Genomic DNA, 16,739 nt, shown 5'->3' with positions numbered 1-16,739 from the left:
ATGTAATTTTTAGTCGAGGGGCTTTTTATACACGTTCCCCGTGTATAGGATGTGGCCTCTGATCCTTCTTAATCAGGGATTGTCTCCTTCTTGAACACTACTGCTCATTTCTCTAGTTTTAAATTAATGTTTATTAATTTAAACTAATGTAAATAGGGAAAACACAATAGATATATATGAAGTATATAAAAGCGGTTCAAATGAAAGTGATACAGAAAATGAAGAAAAATGGCAAGATTTAAATAATTTTGGAAGCTTAAGATATATTTTTAGAATACTTAATACTACGAATATTAAATCAGAATTTGAGCGTTTGTATATAATAATTAAAATAAGTTTAACATTGTCAGGCACGTAATGGTCCATTTTCTCCATCAAGAAACTGGATATGATTAGGGCCCATTTACTATACCTACTTAAAAAAAAATGGGTCTTATGTATATCTATCTATAACGATAGCCAGGTTTATCCATTTCTTACACCGAGACAAAATTATAAAATAACTATAAACCTATATAATAAATCAAATCTATATTTTGATAAAAGATCTATAAAAATAAATAAATGCACAACAATATTAAAATAATTATTTTTATTTAAGTGATCTTTTATAAATGCATTATACTCTAAATCAGGGGTAGCGCACTCGAATGCGCAATTGAGATATGTTTTTCGGCGGCTATGGAAAAATATTTTGAGGCGCTCAATCTTACGACTATCCATTTCGTAACATAGGCAGCTGCATACCAAGAACTGTGTTTTAGAATTTTTTTTTATTATTTTATGTACCTAGGAAGAACAGAATGTACAAATATTAAGATTTTTGAGAATTTCTAAAAATATTTCAAATAATTTTTGATTGTTGATTTCTCTTTTGAACAAGTTGAGAATTTTAAGTACTTGGGTGCTAATATAAATCATAAAAATAATATGTATAACGAGTTTAAAGTCCAGAATAAGTGCAGTAAACCGAGGATACTAGACGGTGAGAAAAAATGTTTACATCAAAACTACTGTCAAGAGACACAAAGAAAAAACTATATATAGCCTACTTACGCCCCATTGTTATGTACGGTTGTGAGACATGGTCCACGACGCAGGGCGACGAGAATAAACTATTGACTTTTGAAAGAAAAATACTTAGAAAATATATGGGCCTATATTAAACCCCAATACTGGTGAATACGAGTGAAGAAAAAACACTGACTTATACAGTCGGGTTAATACAACCAATTTAAAAGATTTCCTGAAGTCGAAAAGATTAGAGTAGACTGGTCATGTATGGCGTGCAGAGGGTAGACTGATAAGACAGTTACTAGTTAACAAACCAAATAAGAAACGTCCTGTGAGAAGACCAAGACAACGGTGGTTGGACCGAGTAATGGACGACTTGAAGACATTACGCAATGGAGCAAGTATTGAGGATGCAGAGGATCAGGAAGGTTAGAGAGCTTTGGTAGAAGCTGCGAAGCGCCTAAATGGCGCGTGAAGCAAAAAAAAAAAAAATTGTTGATTGTTAATAGTTTTATCACAGTTGGTACAAGGTTCGGATATTTGGTAAGATCTAATATCGTACATTTATTTTCGTTTTTAAATAATTTTGTATTTTAACTTTTTTTCATTTTTAAAGTGTTCATGAATTTGAACTATGGTGCACCGTAGTGTACTCGTTAAATACATAACAAATTCATACCGATCAAGTTGATCAGAATAATGTTGATCACTATCATCTAAGTGTCCACTGAAGTAGTGAAACACAAGGGTGTATTTGAGTTGATGCCATGGGGGACATATATACATACATTACTAATTGTATTAGATACATAATATAATCAAACAAAGAATTAATTGGAGACATTTTTTAATTATTATTCTCTAAAGGTAAAGAAAAATATTAAAACACTCCGAAAAATATACCAGTGAAATCTAGCTTGAAATTAGGAGTAACTCAAATATTTTGGTAAGTTTGAGTCGACATCTTATGAAATTAGGAGTAAAATTTACTTCATATATTCACGTAAACATAAATTTATAATAAATAGTATAAATAATAATAAAAAAAATTAGGCAAAACTGTTTATTATAGAAAATGTAAAATAAAATATTTTAATTATAGAGTCCTAATAACCAAAATAAAATACCATTAGATCAGTTTAAATATGACCGATTTATTTTTTTAGTTTTTATAAAGAAAAAATATACCTTTAAATAATGAATTAAAAATAATTGTGTATATAGTTTATTAAAAAAGAATTAAATTAAATTCGATAAATACGTATATAACTATTACATATAGAAATTACTATATTCAACCGTTTTTGTTAATTCAATTTTTATTAAAAATATATTGTAAAATGGAATATGATGTATACCTAAGCTTACATTAGTCATGGAAATACATTTGATGCGGAAAATGCAAAATTCCAATGCAAATTTACGTGTAACCTCCCAAGTAAAACAGGGATAACTTAAAAAACTGTTGAGGTACAAATGAAGGGACTAGATTTACAATCAGGTACAAACGATAGGGACCGGATTGCACCCGAAATTTGAAAGCGGGGATGCTGGGAAAATGGACCTATTTTTTTTATAATATTTTACTACCAAATAAAAATTGATTTCAAATTATAGTACCTATCTATTATAGTAAACCTTTATGCAGAATATGTGTGATGTGTGTGTAACTATTGTGACTATTACTATAGTTATTAATAATAATTTGTTGCATTGAATTAAACTATAATTCTAATCAGAAAACTGATAAAATAAAAAGTTGGACCACCCCTTTTAAAAAATTCCTAGGTACACCACTGGTTCATTACCTACAGCTCATGTTCCTGTTGCTTATTAGAGTGAATAAACAAAAATACAATTACCAAATTGAATTAAATAATTGGTTAATAAATATATTTAAAACCTACTGCATATAAAATAAATATTAATAATAACAACACAAATTTTTATATTAAAATTGTACCTTCAGTCTGAATCCTGTGTAAAAAAAACAACAAATAATCATAGCAGTAATAGTACCCATTATTTATTTTTTAAAAAATTTAAAAATAATTAAGATAGGTAACTTAATTTAATAAATATCTAAGTAGAAAACTTAAGGTTGGTAAGTAGTCAAATAACAAATCCCAAATTTCTTTTTTTTCATTTTGGCAAATTTGTTGATTGTTTCATCAATGGGTACAATAAAAGTTTTATGCACATGCAGCTAATCCAAACCTGTTAGTCAATGCTGGCCTATTCTTGATTTTAACCATGTTTTCAATTTATAAAAATATATTTTTGGCCAATATTTGCAAGTTAAAGAATATGCATAGGCATTTCTGAAAATTTCGTGCATGTATGGCCAACAAAATTTTTCATTTGGAAAATTTAAATTTTCATTTAGGATACAAAGACAAAAAGTGACTTGTACATAGTACACTACCTCGAGAACGTACATAGTAATTGTAGCTACTACAGTAACTATACCTAGCTAGTATATAATATACTTACTCTCTTAAAAAAATAAAAGGTATATAACATAAATTACAACTAAAACTATACGGGTACTTATAGCTATGGATATTAAATAATAAATATTGGTTAGTTTTTGTCACAGACATATTATACATATATAATATTTTATGTGAAAATATTTATGATTTAGTTCTGTTTTATTTAATCATTCTTTTTACTTTTTATTTTTAATGATTTAAGCATAAATTTAAAACGAAGCTGGATTTTGCAGGTCTGGCCGTTACCAGAGTGGCCATAGCCTTAAATACGCCTATAAGAATATGGAAACAAATATTGTCAGTTATTATGATTATTATTTGGGTTAGGGGCTTCTAGCTCTATAAAATACACAAATATGCATGCATTTGTGCACAAAAAAATAAATAAATACTTATTCTCATCAAAAGTACCAAATATTATGTTGTAAAAAAAAAAAAAATAGGCGATTAAAATTATTAAGGACTTATATACCTCTAATAAATACAAAATATACAATATGCATTAATGCACCAAAAATGACCAACTAGTAAATATGTGGTAAAAAAGTGTTACTTTAAATTACTTTATATTATCTGATAAATACCTTAGTTATGGTTGTAAATGTCTATAACCGTAGCAATATCTGTAGAAGATAATACCACTATTCGTTAAACAACCAAAAATGTTATGATATATGAAGATAAACAAAAATTGATATCCGTGATCAAATTGACATATTATTGAATTTATTATCATATTATGATGATAGACTAGTAATTTATATTCTTAATTATTTATACATTACATTTTTTAAATAAATCAATGTATTATATTCAAAAAAAATATGAGCCATTGAGGGACGGATGCCCCCTTCAACTCCTCTCAAATACGCCCTTGGTTAAAAATTAATATAACGATAAACAAGATAAACAAAATCATACACATTTCAAAATGTATAATAAAGAAATGTCATTTTAAAGTTTAAAGTTTTAAAGTAATTATAAAAATATAAAAATAAGTACCAATTTTAAAGCACAAATTTGGGCCCCTGGTGTAGCCACAGTTCACCATACCCTTGCTATGTCACTGTTGTCGGAATAAAATTTAAACAAAAAATATATAATGAATTTGTTCTGAGAAAATAAGCCCCTTCTGGGCTTCAACAAATCAGGACTTGGAGTCCAGGTTCTTAGACTCTGGTGTTTAACCAGGTCCCGGTGAATATATAATAAATGGTTTTGTCCCATGCATTACAGTTTTTCTGATTAATATCGTAAAAAAAATATTATTTTATTTATAGATCTACGGACACGATCACGCACTCGCTTGTATATGCGCCCATATTGTCGATTTCTGGGTACACTTTTGAGTAGTTAGTCCTGTTTTGATGTTTACCTATACATTTTAATAGAATAGCATATTCAATTAAACAAGTAGTTGCTAGGATACTGTTTCTAGGGTAAAAATTACCATCTGGTCTCATTCTTTTTAAGTAGCATATGAGAGCGTACTATTGTGTATCAATGATATGATCAGCTAAAAAATTATTATATTGAATTCCAGTTAAATATATATTTGTTAATTACTTGGAGTACATAAAGAATACAATTTAAAATGCAAGATCCTACGATCAGGCCAAGAAGAATGATAGACATCGAAGCGAATTGCGTAAAAGCTGTCGCTACATATATGCAAGTCAAAGCAGAGTCGAATGATTTTATCAAGTTCGTACACAGATAAAAAATTAAATATAATATTATAAGCAGAGTAAAAGTAATAGTAGCTATCGTATGTTCATAGTTGAAATCTTTGAAGATCGTCTTCAGATTGTGTCTAGGCTGCCACAACTAGACGAGTTCTTTTAGGGCGGTTATTTTAATTGTATATTTATTTATAACTTTTAGGAGTTTTCACGATCTCAATAGTAACGGTGTCATGCATTGTTCTGTTATTAGTTATAAAATATTAATAATCGTATAATACGCAGTATGAATCCTATTCATGTATAATTAAGATCATACATTTTGTAGAAATTTGAAGCATATATCAGGGTCTATTCTAAGAATTTTTGTCAATGACGCATTAAATTCCCTCTACCCCTATATTAAAAGTCACATTTATAACTCTACTCTTAATTAAGTACACTAAATATAATTATTTATATGAATAAACACTATGCTAGATATTAGGTGCACTCTCAAACTAATACTGTACTTCAAATATGAATACATTATACCAGTACAATAAATAGAAAGCCGATGATTTGTAAAATAATTATTGGTGGAATTACTGGAACTGAATCGAAACAAACAAGGCTCGCATAGCTAATATAATGTTATATTCATAACGCATATAAATAGTGTATTATATTCAATATATATAATACTAAATCAAACAAGTACAATTAAGGAAACAATTAAGAGACTACGTCTATGTTCGACGTAGGCAAGTAGTTATAAGGTAATCGACTTCCGAAAAATAATCTTTAAAATAATACATATAACTGGTAAAATAATTTAACAAGTAATATTAAAAATTTGAAAATCGCTTCACTAAAATACGTGTAAATCCCACAAAATTATGATATCGGTGATTTTTCAAAAATATAATTTTCAAACCATTTTACCAAGGCCCGTAGCCATGGGTTACAGGTGTAGTAACACCCTCACTCCACCCTTAACCATGTTAACATTATACTGAAGTCTAATAAAGGTAAAAATTGATCATAAACCATGATGAAAACATATTTATCATAACGAAATATATATGTACATAACAATAATGTAAAGCCGGGATCCAGCTTCTCATTACATCGTTTTGTCTAATATACCAAAACCGTGGTTTTATGTCGTATCATGCGCGATTTAAAATAGATACATATGACAAAAATGTACATTTGAAATTTTAATATGATAAAATATTTAAATATTTTCTCATACTATAGTACATTACACATGAATAGATATTCATGTATAATGTACTAATGTGTTTGTATTCTTGTACAATAAAGTATAAGTAAAGTATTTATTTTGTTGTGTATAATTTTGAATAACACTTCCCTTTTGAAATAGCTACACGACTGAGTTCACCAACCTTCTCACCCGTAATATTATCATTATAACATTATCAACAACATAAAAATGTACTTCCAAAATCACAAAAAATGTTCTCGATATCGCAATCAATGCTCAACAGCGCTTTACAATATACCCTGGCACATACTATATTCGTATACTATGTATATTTTTGCATAAATACTGCCTATAGATAAGAAGGAGTTGTTTTGATGAAAACATATCTGTCCGTGGGCTTTGGATACGCCACTGAATCCGAAAATTTTTTTAGGAAGTTTCCAGATTGGAATGCATTGCCACAGTCGTTGGATAATCAATTGATATTGGCCGTTCGTGAACGAGATGCCGCCAAAACTCGATTGGAAATCACACGTAAAGAAAAAAAAAACCTTTGACAAAGAGATGAGTATTAAATGGAGTGATCTCAATCAGAAGATGAAAACATTGCAAGAAGACGAACTGAAACATGAACAGTTTTATTTAGTAATTAATTATACATAGGTATTATGGTACAATCAGGTTTTACATAAACCCGTGTAGCTATAACGATAGTAATCCCCCTCCTCTATAATCATGTATTTTGATCTATATTATCACGACCTACCCACCTACCATATTAGACTAACCTTGCAATAAATTGCCCTACATACTTGATATTCACTAGACTTAAAGAATTTTTATTACGTAAACGATGTATTCAGTCTTAAATTAGATCAGCGTTTCTCAACCTTCTTTTATTCGCGTACCCCTTGACCTATCACCACTATTTTACGGACCCCCAAATGTCAACTTAGTCATATATTCTCACATGAGATAAATAAGAATTAACGAAATAAGTAAAACGAAAAATTTGGAAATGTCTATTTATTTTAATCGGCATATGCCATACAATGTATCTATATATACGAGTACATAGGCGAAACTAGACACTTGTATTAGGTCAGGCCAAATTAAAAATATAAAATGTATTATTACGTAAAATTAACTATTTTTCCTGTAATATAATTATAAAAATAAACGTCAAATGTCTCAATTAAACAATAACTATTAAAGCGATTATTTGAATACATAGAATAGACTTATTATGTTCTATTATAATCCTTATTTGTACCAATCGTACCTATATATTATATTATATTATAGTATTATATGAAACGTACAAATGTATACGTTTATATTTATAAATAAATTATTTATAATGCCTAAATAATTATTAAAATATATAATATATGTATATATATTTTTCGTTAGTATTAGGTCAGGCCATGGCCTGACTAGCCTGACCCGTAGTTTCACCTATGTATATACATATATAAAAATATATTAAGTTAAAAATTTAGTTTTAATGCGATCCTTGGGCTTGTTTGCTAGCACTTCATTTTTTGAAATCTGGCTCGACAGTTGATAGGTAAACCCATAAGTCTGAACTCACAGATAGTCTATTACGGTACTTAATTTTAATGAATGTATATGACGAAAAGGACCTCTCCACCAATACAGTGCTCGTGAACGGTAGTAAAATATTAAATGCTTTACAGAAAAGCTCAGGATATTCGTCATTAACGACAGTCTAAAAGGCGATGAGAGATTTTTTTTTAAGAAATGCTGCTAGAAGTGAAGAATTTGTTTTCAGTTCAATTAGTTTTTCTTTTTCTTGAACTAATAAAACTGCAGATTTGAAATAGTTTTCACTGAAAGGGAATGCAATTCAGTGGTCTTCTATTCCACATTTAGGGAAGTACTTTTCAAATGCTGCCTTGAGCCCATTTAAATTTGGTCTTTGATATCTTGTGATAAGTTCATATCAGTTTCACAGAGAAAATCATGTAGTGTTTCAAAAACTTCTGATTGATTATTCTCAATACATGACTTTCAAAATTTTAACTTTTTAATAAAAAATTCTATTTTGTCAGTAACTTGGAATATAGTCACTCCACTGTTTAGAAGAGTAAAATTTAGATTGTTTAATTTCAAAAAAATATCGGATAAGTATACTAGTTTTTGAAGCCATTCATGTTATTAGTTACTTGTTGTTACTAGTTATTAGTATCGATTTCATTAACATTTAAACCGTTCACAGTTAGGTACATAAAATTAGATAAAATCCAGTGCACACATACCGCCGTTTATAATGATATATTTCATATTATACTCTTATTATACCTATACACACTTTTATCATATATTAGGAAAAACCGATTTACAATATTTCACAAATCACAATAACAAATATATCAAATACAATAAATTTCACTTTTTTGCCATTACGTCTTTTTTTTCACGGACCCCCGGTTGAGAAACGCTGGATTAGATTTATTTGCAATCACTGCTTAGGTAGGTACCTTCAATTTATTTTCAAATTATATTCAGCGTTGTTATCGGCGTTTTTGTATCATTCACATTTATTCTCGTGCTCATAAAAACAGTTAATTTGTGTGTAAATCATGAGTTATTCATGGAAAGTATAGCATTTTTTAGAGATTCGTGGGTAATAAAATGTATGTACATAGCTCGGTACAAATTGATTATGCTTGTAGGAAACAGAGATGAAATGCGAAATTCTCGCGAGAAAAACGAATGAGGACACCGAAGAAAAAAGACGTTACGAAGTCCAAAGTGAACCGATACAGCAGTCTATATTGCAGCTGGAAGAGGCTTCAGATAAGATGCAACACAGTGTAGACGAGTTGAAACCGTTCGAGGTAAATGTTACCATTGATATTTTATTATTTATGCAAATTGAGCTCGTACATCGATGATATTATGTCACTCATGTCGATGTGTGATCTGACGTAAATAAATCCATGTAGCCGCATGTCAAGTATATTATGCATAATAATACATGCATAATATATATGTATACCAAATCAGGGACATACCTATTTAGATTTTCTCCGAGAGGCTGGGAAATTTCCTCTTACAAAATTTCAAAATTTAACCAATAAAAATAAAAATATATAGTAAACAATTTTAATTTTTATTGTACAAACATAACTCTTTTTAACAAAATTAATAAAATAAAATACATACATAATAATAGATATTCAATTGGTTCACTACATAAAAATTTGCATCTAATAATTCATAAAACAATGATAATATTAGCTACAATTTAAATTTTATAAGGTAAAAACAGACTTAAAATTTTTTCTGACATTTTGGGTGGCTGAGGCCTCTGTTCCTAATTACGTATTTTGTTAGAATAAATATATTTAATTCTAACTTATCATTTAAAGGATTATCTTGAAAAAGTAGTGGAGGAATCCAATGAATTTCAAAATATTGATGACGTGATAAAAAGATATGAAAACTTGACAAACATCAGAAAGGAATTGGCACAAAAACACGAAAAGAAAACTGCGGACTTGAAACGGTTGACGACCGACGTGTTTAAACGTTCAAAAGTAACTATACACAAAATTTTATTATTTTATATTAATTATTGGGAATTTCACTTCTTCTCTCTTCACTACCGATAAATTAGTTCAGATGGATAACCTCATATGAGAAAACAGTTTTTTAACTAAAAAAATATTGCGGGTAAGTTAAGGAAGTTAGTGCAGACCAGGGTAGACCTTTTTTTTTCGCTTTTGAATCGACGTTGACCCAGGAACTGTTTTTTACAATTAATTCGGGGTCATCGCCATCGTTTATTGTGTTATAAATAGTACATTAACAAAAAAAAAACACAATATCACAAATATGGTGGCCTCTAACAACCCAAGTTTGGCCTACAGTCCACAGATTATAACTTAACTAAGTTTTTTCTTTGTTGGCCTTTATCTGTACCCACCGATATACTTCACAAAGATCGCTTCCCGGATAGTGGTTAAATTTACTCCCCCCCATCTTGGCATAAAATGCAGTTGGCCGCTTTCTTACACTTCTTGATCATATGTCCGCCATCTTGGCTAGTCATGCAATACCCACTTCGGTCTTTGCCTCTACAGTTCACATTTTTTTTAAATACTATGGCTTTTGTTTTACCTTTTTACAGTTTTTTTTTTTTTTTAAATTAATGAAACGAATAAGTGTAAGGGTAAAAAATCAAAATGTTTTCTGAGTAAAAGCAAAAAAAAAAGATTAAAAGAAATATAGCTGCACTTGAACCAAAAAAGATAAGTGTAGTTTTTGTTTGTTCGATAAAATTAAAAGCATATTTACTTTTGGTTGGATTACTGATTAAATTGGGATTAAATTTCACAAAAAATTATTATAAAAATTGTAGACATTTTAGTAATTAAAGTTATATTTAATATTATGCATATCAGAATATAAAATTTAATTTTGCTGAAATGTGAAACAATTTAGAAAACTTAAATCATTAAGATTAGAAATGGTTTTGCATAAAAATAATAATGAAAACGAATATTGCATGTTATAAAAACGACTCTTTATTCTATATATAATACAATAATTTTTGTAAATCATTATCCATTTCATAAACATTTTCATGAATAATTGGCTTATGATTCAAACAGGTTTTTAACCAGCAATACTTAAGAACACTTTAACAAAGTACTTAATTATTATTATAATTAATCCGAGGTATTTTTAAACGTTTCAAATGATAAAGAGATAGTATCTAAAAATTTAAAATAATAATATTATATACTTGGGTTTTATTATTTTAATTATTTCAGATTTTCTTAACTCTATTCCAACTATTATTTCACTGATATACTATTCTATATTTATTTTAAGTCGAGAGTAAATAGTGATAACAAATACGTAGGCTGTTCAAAAATTAATGATAATAATGATGCTGATGGAAAATTTGTTGTAAAAGCTGCTCACAATGCATATTATCGTATAGTCCATTATCTTATCTATCTAAATGTCGAGTTACAAGTCGATCGGTGCAGTGAGTGGGCGTCAGTGTCAATTTATATAATGCATGTACATATTCGCCTACCATTTCCACTGTGAGTAATAAGTTATAGCAACGTTGTAACGTGAAATTATTAGTGAAACTTGGAAAGAACCGAAAATATACATATGAATCATTAACTTTATTATAAATAATAATAATTTATTATATATTATAAATAAATTTTAACCAAAATGTTGCGTCATTTCAAAAAAAAAAAAAAAAACGACCCCATAAGAAAATTAATAAAATTTTACTGCATCATGATAATGCACGGCCCCACATCACCCATACTATATTAAATTTTTTAAACGCTCGTGGCATCAAAACTGTACCCCACCCTCCGAATAGTCAAGATTTAGCCTCATGCGATTTCTGGCTGTTCTCTGAAATCAAGTATCCACTCAGGGGTTGGAAATTCAACAGCAATCAAGAGGTCATCAAAGCTGTGGAGGCGCGGTGCAAAGAGCTCGAGAAAGATAGATGGTCTGGTACTCCTATTTAAAAAGTGGCAAGAACGATGGAAAAAGTGTATTATAACCGTAGGGGGTTACTTTGAAAAAGAGCTTGTAAAAATGGATGATTAAATAAATATTTTTTTCTAGATAACGTTATTACCATTACTTTTTGAACAGCCTACGTATATATATTTTATTTTTATATAAACCCATTTTTAGGCTTTAATTAGCATCGAAATCTCATATGATATCGTTTACATTTATAAACATTTAAATGTATTATACACAGTTGATAATAGAGGTATTTCATAGCACCTGCTTTTGAATTTTTCAATTGATTTCTCAGTATGGAAATAAGTAAACACATAATAAAAGAGCACAACTCCTAGGTCGGACGAGGACTCCATGATTGGGCGAATTACCTTTACTGGAGATACTTTTGAACTTAAAATCTATGTACAAATTTACAAACAGACGAGGACAGTAAAATTACGTCCGTTCCATCCGTCAGTTGATATTGTGGCTTTTCAAAAATTCTTGGATGTTATTGAGGTAATTGTCGTATGTGAAAAGATTATTTTCTCTGATCCAATGCACGGGACAATACTCCTATGGAAATTAAAAATAATGTTATTTTTGGTATCAAAATCTTCCAAAAATTTTTTTTTATCTATTTATATCGTTCACTTTTTTAAAACTTACCATCAGAAAATAACAGCATTTTTTTCTCCATTCTGTTTACTACTTTTCTGTTGTTTCTGTTATAATTATTCATGTTCGCCTACAACACATTATCAACATACAAAATCAACGTGCAAGTGTGAATTGAATAATGGACTGATGATTATAGTAACGCCTAATTATCGTAAACTTTGCATTCAAATATATATGTGTGTAATTGTAGTAAACAAATGTTGGTCCCGACAAACGAAAAGCGTAAATCTTAATGTTCTACAACCGCACTGCGCATTATGGTAAATCGAGTTGTAACGCGTGAAAAATCGGCAAAATCCGGAAGCGGGGACCTGTTCGCGTTGAACACGACCGTAAATAATTAATGGTAATGTGGTTTTGCACTCACTTTGGCTCAGTTCAAAATCTATCTTCGGTAAAACGGAGGGAACGATTTCGTCGTCTCGTCCTACGGCCACGGTGACACTCGTCAATGTGGTCTCCCTGCAACATACAGGCGGCGGCAAAGTCTCCTCCATCAACAGCCGTGATGTCCGCGTTCGTATCTGGACCGGAAAGCGCCTCCCGCTGGCTTTGGTCACGTCGGACGTTACTTCACTGGCGACCGGGTAGGTCGTGCACCCGTCTGCAAACGTTACGCCGGAATCGCCGCACGTGACGTCGTGGTTGGCCACTCGAGTGCCGACGGCAGTGACAGACATGGGGTCCGTTTGAGAGCCGCAATCCGTAACGGCCACCCGTCCGACTACCGACGTCGTGTTCATCACGGACCAGTGGGCCGTCTCGCGGTTCTTCAGATGCGGGTGTTGCGCCGGCGCAACAACCGTGATACGTGAAACCTCGAAGAGTTAAAGCGGGAAAAGTATGAGCAAGACACGTGAAGATAACCCGATCGGAGATCGAACGTTGTTGCAGCGCAAATAGAACTTCAACCGAACACACCTTGGTCTTTCAGTCATCTAGACCAGGATTCGGGGCCACCCGCAGAGGAAGCAGAAAGCAATCACGCGTAGTGGTCGCGTACGGTAGGAGCGCTACAGTGATCGGAATTGAAAAACACATAAATCGATCGAACATTGGACGCGAGTATAATGAGTTTGAAATTAAGTGAAATAGACACAGGATTTGATGTACCGAAACTGGACTCTTCTCAACACTTGCACAGAGAAGTTAAATGGAAAAATGAATTTAAAAACGATATAGTCACACGTGATAATCACTCGTCACAAAAAATTAATTTATTAATCTAACGGTCGGTTCGCACATACTGGCGACCTAAGATCAAGAGACTCTTACACACTCGCTGTTGGCTTATGAACAAGAGCGCTGGGAGAGAGTTGTGTGTCCTTGTTATGGGTGCCGGTCGTTTATTCGACAGTCATGTGTGTGATCGAAAGCCCATATCTTCAAAAAACCGTATATATATGTATATATATAAAAAGTATTATAAACTAATTACTAATTACTAAAAATAATATAATAATAAATAATAATTTCTAAAATCGAATTAATTAAGTCTAATTAACATACTACTTTGTTGATCTGATGATCTGAGAATTGTTGAAGTGTGACATTGCATTTCGTTGACCAATTGCTCATAATCTGGCAAATAGTTGCTGATTACTAATAGAAGATAGCTCCAAATAGTCATCAGAGAGTGTAGTTCGATATTCTGTTTTTATCATTTCCATGTAAGAAAATGCTGTTTCACACAAATATGTAGATCGAAATAAGATGTAACTGTAAAACTAAATTCCTTAAACACGGATATTTTTCTTCACTTAGTAAATTCCAAAAATGTATTCAAAACCTCGAGCTTTGAAGAATATGTTTTATTTAATTTTTAGAATTGCAGATTCAAATTTTGTAGAATCCATGACAAACAAATTGCTTATTTGTGTAGATATATTTTCAATAGTGATGGGTCGAACTGTTCGAATCTCGAACCGAACCGAACCCTTGATGTTCGAAATTCCAACTCGGCATAAAAAAAAATTGAACCGAACTATCAAGCATCTATTATTATTCGAAAATCGAACTTGAAAATATTTTTCAAACCAGACTTACTGGCCACGATAGTTTGAAAACCAAATATTTGTACAATTCTTCAAAATTTATTTTTGAAAAATAAAAATTGATAGTGATTATTTAGAAATAATTAAACTATTGGCGATAGAAAGTGGTAAACTGTAAAGGGCACGTTATGAATTATTTATTATAATAATGTTATTTTTCCAGTCGGATTTTACACATCCACCCTCCGCCGACCAAAACATTAATAAGTTGTATATCGCCAATAAAGGTAGTGTATTTACATTCATAAATTAGCTATTTTTGTTTTTATCATATTTATTTTAGATGTTAAAATCTATTTTGGTTTATAATATAATATAACAGTATATTATATTGTTTGATTAGTATTCATAAGCAATCGATAAGGGGGGGGTTCAAGGGGTCAGCTGACCCACAGTTAATATTTGTTGACAAAATCGGTTTCTTGGAAATTGTTTTCTCTTTTTAGACCTTAATTTGAACTCTTGGACAGTTGGCCCATCGGAGTTACTAGAAAAAATGAATACTTTGTTTATTCAAAATTTAAAATTTTTCAATTCATAATTTATATTTTAAATTATATCGTTTTAGTAAAAAGTTAAGTAAATCATATTTTATTCCGTACGTTTGTTGCGCTGATAAAATTAGATTATATTTATTAATCGTAAATAAGTCATTATCGGTGGTATCACTAATTCTAAAATGTAATAAAAATATACTTATACACTTTTATGAGCATATTGTTTTTTTTTTACAAGTTATTCATTTTTAATTCAGTTTCATCCCTAATAAATGGCCTCTTGAAATGGTTTGATCCACAGTTCCCCGATTCTGGATCCACCTCTGATAGTATTCATGATTATTTCTCGTGTAGGAAACGAGCGAAGAGGCCGAGCATATTTCCGTGGAAATGGCAGAAATTATTGAATCGTTGGGAAAATTGAAGGATGAGATGATAAAAATCGATATGGCATATCGGAAAATTGAAAACGTAGCCAAAGAAAAAAAAAATCGAAGCTGATGTGGTAACTTGAATTTATAAGAGTAACAATTGAATTGTTTATCAAATATATATTATAGGTAGCTGCTTCAGTGTGGAATATATACAAACAGATGTGTAAACGCGTGAAGAAATTGGTGCCAAATAAAAGACCAGATATTAAAACTCAGTTAGATTTTATTGCTGAGGAGTACCAACAGTTAACCAAAGTATTAAACATGGCGGAAAAAATTAAAGAGAAAACTAAAAAAAAGGTGTTTTTGAGAAACTGAAAATAGTGTTAAAGTATATTTTATTAATAATATAAATCCATGTATTACTAATTAGTAATTAGTAATTACTAATACTAATTATCATTGTCTATAGTGTATTAAAAAATAAAATAAAATAGGTATATTCTATTAAAACTCCGTATATTATTTAAGTGACATGACGATATTACATTTTTTAACTATGATCAGTGGCACACACAGAATTTTTTTTTTTTTTGGGGGGGGGGTCAAGGTAAAAATATAATACATTTTACAATTAACAAAATTATGCAAATCCTTAATATATTTTGACTTAAATAAAAGCATTGATAATAGAATAGACTATTCTATAATCAATGATACTAGGTATTCAATACTAGCTCTTCATATTTCAAACTTGTAAAATTTGTAAATTTTAACCTAGACATCGTAGAAAATTTCGGGGGGAGTTACAACCCCTTACACCCTCCGCGTGCGCCACTGACTATGGTATAATATTATACACAATAATTAATAAATAATAAATTAATATTCAATTAATAATTTTGTATACTTAAAAAAAAAATAAGTATAAACTAAGAATTTATATTTAAAAGTATTTATTATTATCTTTGTGGTTTAAATTTTTTTTTATTAACCGTCATTATTTTACGTAGATTCACATGATACATATAAATATATATAACATACATATAAAATATTTTTAATTGACATACAGATGGGTGTATTTTTTTTTTAGAGTTTTTCAAGAAAGCCATTTAAATATTTTACATGACTATTTAAAAATACGCTTATCATCCTGTATTACATTTTTCCCATTAATCAATAACAGTATATCAATATAAATAGCAA

At 30.1% G+C, this 16,739-nt stretch overlaps 1 protein-coding gene, 1 long non-coding RNA gene and 1 pseudogene across 2 annotated transcripts; 2 read left to right on the top strand and 1 right to left on the bottom strand.

Moving 5' to 3' along the window:
• Positions 1-995: 995 nt before the first annotated feature.
• On the top strand, positions 996-1,489 carry LOC112680504 (annotated as a pseudogene).
• Positions 1,490-5,036: 3,547 nt separating this feature from the next.
• LOC112680575 (coiled-coil domain-containing protein 42 homolog) lies at positions 5,037-15,987 on the top strand. The gene is given in 8 exon segments (XM_025550722.1): positions 5,037-5,213; positions 6,835-6,943; positions 6,945-7,046; positions 9,101-9,265; positions 9,800-9,967; positions 15,511-15,639; positions 15,641-15,661; positions 15,717-15,987. Coding segments are annotated over 8 exon segments (996 nt in total). The 5' UTR covers positions 5,037-5,103; the 3' UTR covers positions 15,909-15,987.
• Positions 11,185-13,963, bottom strand: LOC112680576. Its single transcript, XR_003148319.1, has 3 exons — positions 12,973-13,963; positions 12,594-12,672; positions 11,185-12,500 (listed from the first exon to the last, which is right to left on the bottom strand). It is a non-coding gene; the product is annotated as an uncharacterized LOC112680576 (long non-coding RNA).
• Positions 15,988-16,739: the final 752 nt, after the last annotated feature.

Source organism: Sipha flava, unplaced genomic scaffold, assembly GCF_003268045.1.
Source record: "Sipha flava isolate LNK unplaced genomic scaffold, YSA_version1 177_pilon_pilon, whole genome shotgun sequence".
In the NCBI taxonomy this organism is placed as follows: Eukaryota; Metazoa; Arthropoda; class Insecta; order Hemiptera; family Aphididae; genus Sipha; species Sipha flava.
Note: the sequence above shows the minus strand (reverse complement) of the source record. Positions and strands in the feature narration are given on the sequence as shown.